Source organism: Argopecten irradians, chromosome 13 (genome assembly GCF_041381155.1).
Source record: "Argopecten irradians isolate NY chromosome 13, Ai_NY, whole genome shotgun sequence".
In the NCBI taxonomy this organism is placed as follows: domain Eukaryota; kingdom Metazoa; phylum Mollusca; class Bivalvia; order Pectinida; family Pectinidae; genus Argopecten; species Argopecten irradians.
The window spans coordinates 30,298,994-30,310,793 of record NC_091146.1 but is presented as its reverse complement, the minus strand read 5'-3'; the positions used below and the strand labels follow the sequence as shown (position 1 = coordinate 30,310,793).

The 11,800-nt window shown below is 37.2% G+C and overlaps 1 protein-coding gene across 1 annotated transcript; it reads left to right on the top strand.

Moving 5' to 3' along the window:
• Window positions 1-11,800, top strand: LOC138305443 (uncharacterized). The gene is made up of 10 exons (XM_069245673.1): window positions 1-107; window positions 449-483; window positions 850-932; window positions 3,499-3,570; window positions 4,409-4,544; window positions 7,656-7,750; window positions 9,355-9,432; window positions 9,835-9,991; window positions 10,678-10,796; window positions 11,602-11,800. The coding sequence occupies exons 1-10, from the start codon at window positions 91-93 to the stop codon at window positions 11,764-11,766; spliced, it is 957 nt and encodes a 318-aa protein (XP_069101774.1). The 5' UTR covers window positions 1-90; the 3' UTR covers window positions 11,767-11,800.

Genomic DNA, 11,800 nt, shown 5'->3' with positions numbered 1-11,800 from the left:
ACAAATGACACGTAGAGTTCGTTGCAAAGGGACTTCCGCCCAACTTCGTATCAGGTATGAACACGGCAAGCAAACAGAGTACACGTTAGAATGCCGTCTTACGCAATGTAAGTATTATTATCTTTTTATATGAGGGGTAACTGTTATTGATATTATGGAAAATAAATCGAACTTCAAAGTGTACAATGTTTTGAAATTTTGATATTTCACTAAAGTTTCGGCAAATCACCTTGTTGTGTGTTTGTTTAATTAATTAACGTCCTATCAACAGACAGGGTCTTATAAAGGACGGCCTCTCATGTGGGTGTGTGTGAAGTGTGTGGAACGGGTTTTCGGAGACTAGTATATTCATGTTGTGTCTTCTAGCTTGGTGAAGTTACTAATTTGAATGATAGTTACATTAAACGATGAACGATCTAATGCTGTTGATGTAATTTCCATTCCACAGTTGCCTGGTGATGTCTATCGCTCTAACAGTAACAGGTAAAATATAAGAAAAAAAAACCATGTGAATAATACATGGAATTCCACGGAAGTGGATGTGTTGCCTGCACAGCAGTGTAAAACATCACGAAAAATAGTTATTTACCGTTGAAAATATTGTTAATAATTAGTTGTATCTCAAAATATGCGTACTTTTTAATTAACGTAGGCCCCTGGATTTTTACATATTTCTCAATAATCTTAAATTGATGCAGTTTCTTTAACTTTTACAGTTTTTTTTAATATCACCAATATTTAATAACAGAAAAAAATTGAAAGTCCTAATTTTCGTCCTATAGCCGTTCATCAGAGACTACAAATTTACAATGATTATCAAACTATTCCATTTTAACCATATTTCAATAGATGGCGGTCAGATGTGTGGCATATGTTCCTTTATTACCGACCCCACGGATTGTGACCGGGTTACCGAGTGTGGCCAACACGAGGTAATATAATAACATACCATACAGCATCTTCGATATTGCAGGGGTTCCGATCACTTAATATCTCTACACCCCTGGACTATCTCATAGTGAAATTGAAGGCAGCTCAGCGGAAAACATTTGACCAATCACAGGCTAGAAAATATTTCATTTGAAGACTACAGAGAGAGCGACGCCTAACATCAAAGCCACAGAGTCAACCACAGTGTACCGTTATATGGCTCTTTAGATGTACATGAAATGACTAAGTTACCTGTTCTTTTATTTTGCCTCCAGTTTTACTATGAGATAGTCCAGAGGTGTAGAGACCGTAACTGATCGGAACCTCTGGAATATCGAGGATGACCATACAGTCACCCGAAGGTAAATCAGTACAATAAAATAATGTATATATTTAACTCAAACACCCCTGAAAAGACATTAGGTTCTTCGAAATCAAAGATTAGAGCTGTCCATGATGAGAGTTCGGGGGTGAAAGAGCCACTCTGTACATCAACGTATAATTGCGGTATTTTGATTAAATGTTGTTATGGCAAACGACTTCTTTAATGTCTATGTGCTTGGACCATTGTCAAGCAATCTTATTAAAATCCAGATTCTTATTATTACTACGTTTGATAAGAGGATCTGAAAACATCACATTGGCCATTTTGAAACAGAACGTGACCCTAATTAGAATCGTGACTGGGGACGAAATAGTTTGAAAAAAACTGTCCTAGTTGTTTTCCTATGCATAGTCATTTCGCCCAAAGAGGACAACAAAGCTCAATGTATATGTATACTGGGACGAAATGACGTTATCAATTGACGTAGCAACGTGTAGAAAATGTATTTGATCTAAAGTACACGTGGTAAAAAGGTCATCCGAATATGACCCCTTATGGGATGTTGTCAGATCTTCTATGGAACAGAGTGATTATATGAATCTGTACTTTAATCAAATTGGTATTCAAGGTGAGTATATTTTATGAATTCTAAAGACCCAAGACAAGATATTGTTTTACATCACGATTTTTGCCGTTGATATACTTCATAACAGTGTTCTATTTATCGAGAGAGATTGAAGTGCTGATGTGTGAATGTTGTGATATGACATTTATACGACATATTGAATCTTAATACCTTTGGTTAATGCTATTAAAACTAATTCATTTACGAACGACATAAAAATGCAAAGAATAGCAAACACAATACGAATATAGTCTCGAAAAAAGAATACTGTAAAAAAATGTTTTTATTACTAATATGTACAACTTTCACGTCAGTATTATCTATGCGATTTTTTCGCGACACCATTCGTGTGTTCACAAAATATTACACGGTGTAAATTCATTTTTTTGAGGTGAATAAGTTTTCAGTAATTTGCGTAAATTTCACCTGTGTTTGTTTGTTTGATTCAATTAACGTCCTATTAACAGCTATGGTCATGTAAGGACGGCCTCCCATTTATGTGTTGTGTATGTTGTGCGAGGTGCGTGTTTTGGGAGACTGTGGTATATTCATGTTGTGTCCTCTTGTATAGTGGAACTTTGGCCCTTTTTATAGTGCTATACCACTGAAGCATGCCGCCGAAGACACCAAGCAACACACCCCACCCTGTGTACGTGTATAGTATCTTTCAATGTTTGAAGTAGTAATAGCGTACAGTTAAAGAATGGGGTTGAGAGATATAGCAAGTTTCTGGTTTCCCGAGATTTGTCTATTTCCCGAGGCGGAATCGAGGGAAATATATATATAGGCAAGTTCGATGTAAGAGATTTAGAGAATTTTACATTATAATAGATCTACATAATCTTAGCTTCAAATATTCAAAGTACTCCGAGATGATAATTGTGATTCCATGTCCGTTTAGGTTTGCTTCTTGTTTGTTTGTTTGATTATTTTAACGTCCTATTAACTATGGTCATGTAAGGACGGCCTCCTATGAGTGCGGTGTATTGCGTGTATGTTATGCGGGGTGCGTGTTTTGGGAGACTGCAATATATTCATGTTGTGTCTTCTTGTATAGTGGAACTGTTGCCCTTTTTATAGTGCTATATCACTGAAGCATGCCGCCGAAGACACCAAGCAATTATTCCAGCCTCAGGTTTTAATTTGATTCAGCAATGATTTCTAAATATTTCAACATTTTATACGACTAGGCTAAATACTTAATATATATGAATATATTGTTGAAATTCCGAGGCGTTAACCATGGCCACTTACAGGTAGCCTTGAAATGTGCATAACAACTGTACGTACATGTACACTTAACAGGTATTGTCCTCTGACTCCATTACATTTTTCACAAACCTCTCACGAGATTGCGTGATCGGACACCCAATTGTTACGTTGCCTAGCAACTGATGGCGTGATAGGAGACAAGTCACTCCCACCTCGAATCTTATTGGTTAAATATAAATAGCTGATTCCGGTGTGTGTGCTAGCTTCCAGGGATGTGTTAGTTCGAAACACTAACACACAGCTGAGTGAGGGTTTTGGAAAAAATGTAGGGTGCTAGTCAATTAAACATAGTAACTTTTATATAAAAATAAAGTTAAGGTATATTAATATTTACTATATATTCAAGGTGTGTTACGTTGAGAAATACGCCAGTTCAGGAGGCCACCTATTATACGATGTCGGATGCAAATCATCTCATGTAAGTTTATTGCTTTTAAATTATTTACAATTAATCATTTGTTTCCCGCGAACGAAGGGATGATACGCCTAAAACTTTTATGTTGGTCTGTCTGAGCGTAGATTTTGTGAAGAAACCTGTTTCCAAATATTTTACCAATTCGTTGAAATTTTGCCGCAACGTTCGAAGTCATAATGTAGATTAGTTGCATGCATGCGTTATGCGTAAATCGTAGTAGCCATGGTAACCAGGACCCTTATAATAGGTTTTGTAAAATAGCATTTGTGTTTATTTTTGTTCCAACTTTGGTCAACTGTTTGATATATCGATATGCATGTAATTTGACTCATCGTATGGTTCAATAACCGTAGAAGTTACGGAGTGAGTTAAGGATTTTAACCATGATATACAATGTATTTGCGTGTTATTATCAACAGTTGTCATGTTCATGACATCAAATGCATTCGATGTGTTTTTTTTGTAAAGTCGAATCTAGGTAAGCAAACGCTCCTTGTACATACTGTGGACACTGGTAAATATGGTGGCATGGCTCTTTGGTGACAGATTTTACATGTACCGACCCTGTGGACTTGCAGAACTGAGATGTATTTTTTGTGTATATTTTGACAAAATAATAAAAAAAACCACAACAATCTACGTGTCAATGGTAATATCTACGTTGAGGACGGATGCATAGATATGTCTTAGCAACAATTTTATGTTCGAGTAAACCCAAGAAGTGATATGTAGGCATACAAAATATTACTAGTTTAAACACAGTGTCTAAAACCTTAAAGATGGACCAATATATAGATATAGCCTACTTCCAAACATTTGATACGAATTTGATATGTTTCAGGAATGCAAATCAATCGTTGAGAAAAGACGCGAAGAAATTGACGATAGTCCGATGTCTGGCGATTTCCAGATGTGTTCCTCCTGTTGTAACGATACGAAGCTGTGTAATGTCATAGGGGGACATTGTGGTAGTCAAGGTAACAAACTCTAATGAACTTTTGAGCCCAGAAAATACCGCTAATGCAGGAAATCATTAATCTCTTTACATTGAAGCAGTTCAACAAAAATTTTGCTGACCTATTTCATTTAAAACAAGAGGCCCAGAGGGCCTGTATCGCTCACCTGGTTTTTTGTTAGTAATTATCACAAGACTCTGACAATTAGAAAAATAAGCAAAATTGATTCCCAAAGTTTAATTTTGAATCACAACCATACAATGATGCTATTGATACCATACAAATATGCTATCCAATACATAGGTTCAGAGACAAAGTAATTTATATGAAAATAGTAGCCTAATTGACTTTTTTGACCTCGCATCTATTGACGTTTTAGGCCCCGGGGGTCAGCCCTATCATTTGTACAATTTCAAATCCCAACCCTATTAGGATGCTACCATTGCATTATAAGTGCTCTTCCATTCTTAGTTGCAGAGAAGAAGTCGTTTATATGGAAATAGCCAAATTGACCCCACCCTTCAGGCCCCCGGGGGGTCAGCCCCATCATTTGCACAATTTTGAATCCAATCCCTATATGGATGTAACCATTGCATTATGAGCGCAATCCCATGTTAAGTTGCAGAGAAAAAGTCATTTATATGGAAATTGACCACTTTTGACCCCGCCCCTCAGGCCCCCGGGGGTCAGCCCTATCATTTGCTCAATTTGGAATCCCCAGCCTACAAGAATGCTACCATTGCATTATGGGTGCTATACCATGCTTAGTTGCAGAGAAGGAGTCATTTATATGGAAATAGCCAAAATGACCCCTTTTGACCTCGCCCCTCAGGCCCCCAGGGGGTCAGCCCTATCATTTGCACAATTTTGAATCCCCACACTATAAGGATGCTACCATTGCATTATGGGTGCTATACCATGCTTAGTTTCAGAGAAGAAGTCGTTTATATGGAAATAGCCAAATTGACCCCTTTTGACCCCGCCCCTCAGGGCCCCTGGGGGGTCAACCCCAGTATTTGCACAATTTGGAATCCCCACCCTATAAGGATGCTACCATTGCATAATGGGTGCTATACCATGCTTAGTTGCAGAGAAGAAGTCATTTATATGAAAATAGCCAAATTAACCCCTTTTGACCCCGCCCCTCAGGCCCCCGGCGGGTCAGCCCTATCATTTGCAAAATTTTGAATCCCACCCTATAAGGATGCTACCATTGCATTATGGGTGCTATACCATGCTTAGTGTCAGAGAAGAAGTCGTTTATATGGAAATAGCCAAATTGGCCCCTTTTGACCCCGCCCCTCAGGCCCCGGGGGGTCAGCCCCATTATTTGTACAATTTTGAATCCCCACCCTATAAGGATGCTACCATTGCATTATGGGTGCTATCCCATGCTTGGTTTCAGAGAAGAAGTCGTTTATATGGATATAGCCAAATTGACCCCTTTTTGACCCCGCCCCTCAGGGCCCCTGGGGGGTCAACCCCAGCATTTGCACAATTTGGAATCCCCACCCTCTAAGGATGCTACCATTGCATAATGGGTGCTATACCATGCTTAGTTGCAGAGAAGAAGTCATTTATATGAAAATAGCCAAATTAACCCCTTTTGACCCCGCCCCTCAGGCCCCCGGCGGGTCAGCCCTATCATTTGCAAAATTTTGAATCCCACCCTATAAGGATGCTACCATTGCATTATGGGTGCTATACCATGCTTAGTGTCAGAGAAGAAGTCGTTTATATGGAAATAGCCAAATTGGCCCCTTTTGAACCCGCCCCGGGGGGTCAGCCCCATTATTTGTACAATTTTGAATCCCCACCCTATAACGATACTACAATTGCATTATGAGTGCTGTCTCATGCTTAGTTTCAGAGAAGAAGTCGTTTATATGGAAATAGCCAAATTGACCCCATTTGAACCCGCCCCTCAGGCCCCCGGGGGGTCAGCCCCATCATTTGTACAATTTTGAATCCCCACCCTATAAGGATGCTACCATTGCATTATGGGTGCTATCCCATACTTGGTTTCTAAGAAGAAGTCGTTTATATGGAAATAGCCAAATTGACCCCTTTTGGCCCCGCCCCTCAGGCCCCCGGGGGGTCAGCCCCATCATTTGTACAATTTTCAGTAAGTAGCCCATAAGGATGCTACCAGTCAAATTTTGTTGAAATCCGACCAGCGGTTATGGAGAAGAAGTCGATTGTTGACGGACGACGGACGACGGACGCCGGACGCTGCGGTATCCCATAAGCTCACCTCGGTCCTTTGGACCAGGTGAGCTAAAATAGGAAATTCGAAGAAATTACAGTTTTGATTTAATTTAACTTTAAAGTGTTTTACTGTTTTTCGCATAAAACAAGCAAACATTAAAAATGCGCGTGGATATACTTTTCATAGATAGATCCTCGCGTAATTGTTGGTAAATTTCCGTTCTCCGCAAACACTTTTCATATAAAGTATTCCTCTTGTGTAATATAAGCCATTTTCTTTCTGACATTATTTGTTTCTACTCCTGCTTAGCGGTCAGTATACAGGGTTATAGCACTATAAAAAGGACAATAATTCCACTTTACAAGAACACACAACACAAATATACCAGTCTGACGCAAACACCATTACGCACTCCATACACGCAACACACCGCATACATGGAGGCCATCTTTACATGGTCCTGTTACAGTGTGCGGTTGTCTGTATGTTTTGTATGGCTGCTGTACACTTGTGTTGTGTCTCCTTGGAAATTTTGCCCTCTTTATATAGCTATCTCACTAAGCCCAATAGCCCGATCAGTCAATATAACCTAGAGAACATACAAAATACGAGTCGAAGTTCCGAGCAATTACTCGGGAACTGATATGTATCTATAAATGCACAGGGACTAGTATAATAAAGGTATATTTTAACAGTCTTTCGTATTTGAAGCTGTGTTTTCTACATAGAAAAATCATGTAATATTATGCTGGTATGTACATATTTACATATATCAATATGGATGACTTTGGTAGAGGCAGGTGAACCTCTTCAAAGCAAATCGTTGGTTCCCTTGTCCTTGAATATAGTATATGTATGTATACACTCCAGACTTTCTCACAACCTACGTTACTCGTCCCTGTGTCTGAATTTATTCCGTACAGCACTGGACATGAGTGATCGAGTTCTCTGCTACCACTGTAACCATTTGCGTAGCCCTGACCAGTGTGAAACAGTGAGAGCTTGCCCTATATACGAGGTACGAATGAATTGTGTTTTGAATTAGTTATTACAAAATATTAAAATCTCTGGTAGTGTCACACAGGAATTTATTCTGTCTTAATCTCTATTTATGTTATAGCAGAGATATATTTGGTGTAAATCTCTGGTTATCATACACAGGGACTTATCCTATCTTAATCTCTGTTTATGTTATAGCAGAGACATATTTGATCTAAATCTCTGGTTATTATACACAGGGACTTATCCTATCTTAATCTCTGTTTATGTTATAGCAGAGACATATTTGATCTAAATCTCTGGTTATTATACACAGGGACTTATCCTATCTTAATCTCTGTTTATGTTATAGCAGAGACATATTTGATCTAAATCTCTGGTTATTATACACAGGGACTTATCCTGTCTTAATCTCTGTTTATGTTATAGCAGAGACATATTTGGTGTAAATCTCTGGTTATTATACACAGGGACTTATCCTATCTTAATCTCTGTTTATGTTATAACAGAGACATATTTGATCTAAATCTCTGGTTATTATACACAGGGACTTATCCTATCTTAATCTCTGTTTATGTTATAGCAGAGACATATTTGATCTAAATCTCTGGTTATTATACACAGGGACTTATCCTGTCTTAATCTCTGTTTATGTTATAGCAGAGACATATTTGATCTAAATCTCTGGTTATCATACACAGGGACTTATCCTATCTTAATCTCTGTTTATGTTATAGCAGAGACATATTTGATCTAAATCTCTGGTTATTATACACAGGGACTTATCCTATCTTAATCTCTGTTTATGTTATAGCAGAGACATATTTGATCTAAATCTCTGGTTATTATACACAGGGACTTATCCTATCTTAATCTCTGTTTATGTTATAGCAGAGACATATTTGATCTAAATCTCTGGTAGTGTTACACAGGGATTATCCTATCTTATTCTCTATATATGTTATAGCAGAGAAACATTTGATCTAAAATATCTGGTAGTGTTACACAGGGATCTATCCTATCTTGATCTCTGTTTATGCTATAACAGAGACATATTTGATCTAAATCTCTGGTAATATTACACAGGGATCTATCCTATCTTGATCTCTGTTTATGCTATAACAGATATATATTTGGTCTAAATCTCTGGTAATTATACACAGGGAATTATCCTTTCATACACTCTTTTCATGTTCGTGCAGAGATATATTTTATCAGAATATTCAGTTATAGGTAAGATGTGTCGTTTTCACTTATTGGACATTTTCGATTAAATGTGTTAATTTCACAGCAATGAATTCGCCGAAATGATGTTGATTTGAAAGTGATGTATCGGTGAAGCATACAACAGCGGGACCGACTTAGTTAGTAACATAACACTAGGCATACCAATTAGTTATGACTTTGAAAATTATGTAAGGTAATAGTCTCGGGTTTGAAAGATACAATATAAGTATAATTTATGAGAAATTATCTGATTTAAATACAGATCCTTAATCTCATTCCTGTAAATAGAACTATCGAGCCTGCGAGCCTAAGGGCCTGTTTTCATTAAGATTTTGAGTAAGACTTGGATAGACAGACTCTTGTCAGGTAATTCATTCATATATTTCCTATTCACAGCAATGTTACATTGAACAAAGTGAAGGTGGTTTGTCCGGATCTCTTCTTTGGACTAGCCGATGTGGACATGAAAGTGGGGTAAGAAAATACTACAAACCAAATTATTTTGCGGCTGCTTATTTTTTGTTAATAACACCTTCATTGCGATTAGATTAGCGGTTAAGACTGTAATGGTGTCATTATTAGTTATTGCAGATTCATTCTCGACATAACCGTCTATATTATAGGCAGGTCGTTCATCCACCGTTTCGTTAGTACCAATATCCGGTGTACGGATATACATAGTGCCTAATAGAAAGAAGAAATAGATAACATTTGTCTCATCAATCGCGTCATAACGGAGAAACACATAACATTTCTAATATGATAAATATATATATCTGCGTATATTACAGCAAGGTATCGATATATATATTTATATAGTATCTGTTTTATAAATTTAGTTTACTTATGACCTGGAACTTCCATTGTTTTAAATAGAATTGTCGAAGTCCCGGCATCCCCGTTGATAGTGTGGTTGGGAAGAAGAGGTCATCGGAGTTCTGTGCTGCGTGTTGCTCGGAGGATCTTTGCAACAATAACTGTACTTTAGCAACAGGAAACGGCTTGACAACACCAACAACAGCAACTGGTCCCTGTAAGTGATTCTGATAGAGCTTGTACTGGTTAATATGTTCTATATTTGCATATTACAGAGTTATCTGCCCTTGCGGGTAGGTACTTGATTGCGACGTAATGTGTTTGAGAGCGTAACGTCGTACGTTTTTTATGAAAACGAAGTGAAATGCGGTCTCAAAATAATGACTAACAATAGAAAGTTCTAACTCTGTAATATGCAAAGACGGAATTAAAGGAAACTCACACCGGTTCAAAAATAAAACATTTAACTGTTAATTAAATGTTTAATATTAGGCAAGATCTATATTGACACCCTACGGGAGTCACTGTGTAAATTTAAGGAGGTATTTTTCACTTCTCTGTCGCGAAGCGTATTGATAGTCACTATCAGGTTTGGATTAAGACTGTACAAAGTTTGCTGCTGGTTCGGTAGTCACCTGTGTTGTCACCGGTGTTTTGTAACTGTGTGCATTAACGAAATGTTTGAGTAGTTTCATGTTTGTTTCTGAACGTGATTGTAGGAAGTTATTCTATCATTGCCCCGTACTGAACACAGGTATCGTACCTACATATATCTGCTGAGATAGGAGGATCCTCCTACATGCCACGTCTATCACAGCGGAGAACATTTAAATATGTAAATATTGTAATATATACAATTGGTTTGATACAACATCATCAAATAACATTCGGTTCTTCTTACAGTATCGATACCAGTTATCACATTTGTCACACGACTCTATGATGTACAGATAGGTTCGTATATACACCTAACATGTAGGGCGCATGGAAACCCAACCCCGAAAGTAAGCTGGTCCTTTTCGGTAAGAAATGTCTGATTGGCTATTTATATCATACTTGTTTGAGCTGTAGGCTTGCTTAGCGTCTTGTTTGACATGTACACCCATTTAAATATGTTTTTGTATTGTACTATCCATCTCGAATTTTATTATTGTTGAAAGGTGTTCCAAAATTATTTATCGATGGCCAACAATGAAATTGTCTTTTGATGTCAATTCATGACGTCACAATTCATTTCCTATTGTCAAAGCAATGAAAACCATGTCAGTTTTATTACACAATGGACTTATGCAAACCATTGCATGAGCGATGTCACAAAATATCAGGCAGATTATATGAAAAAAAGCAATATATATCAACCTCGATGATTGTTTTTTCTGAACACTCGAGATGCTGACTTACAGTAAATTAAAAGTTTACAGTAAAAAAGTTGATGATCAGTGGGACCAAGGTAGTAATCAGTATTTAGAAGGATTATTGCTAAAATGTAGACATCAGAAGCTTCTGATTTTATTATTATAGATATATTATAGATATATTATAGATATATGATTGCAAAATTTATATAATGTGTACACTTATGACAATTTTCTATATTTCTCTAGTCTGTTATATTATTATTTTATTTGGTGATAAAATGATTAATTCTCTGATATGATTTACTATTTTGTAATATTTGTGTATCATTTATATGATTACTGGATGTTTATTGAATACTGTTTATTTTATATGTTCGACCTAATGTGAGAAGAGTCTGTGACTTAATCTTTATCATCAAATGCCATTTGAATAACCGTTGCAAATAAATATAATATATTTTTGCCATAGGCGCCTGTAAAACCGGAAAACATTCGGACGGAAAACAACGGCGCTGATATTTATATCGATGGTGTGACTGAAGAGAATTATGGACATTATGCTTGTAATGCTATGAATTCACAAGGACAGGATAATAGATTTGTCGATATCCTAGAACATGGCCCAAGTGGGTGATCTTTATATCAATTTTATATAAAGATTAACCAAA

Bases quoted from the DNA above. Each gene is read 5' to 3' on its own strand.
- LOC138305443 (XM_069245673.1), top strand. The intron at 933-3,498 runs GTAATATAATAA...TATATATTCAAG, and splicing joins CCGAGTGTGGCCAACACGAG to GTGTGTTACGTTGAGAAATA. The intron at 3,571-4,408 runs GTAAGTTTATTG...GATATGTTTCAG, and splicing joins TCGGATGCAAATCATCTCAT to GAATGCAAATCAATCGTTGA.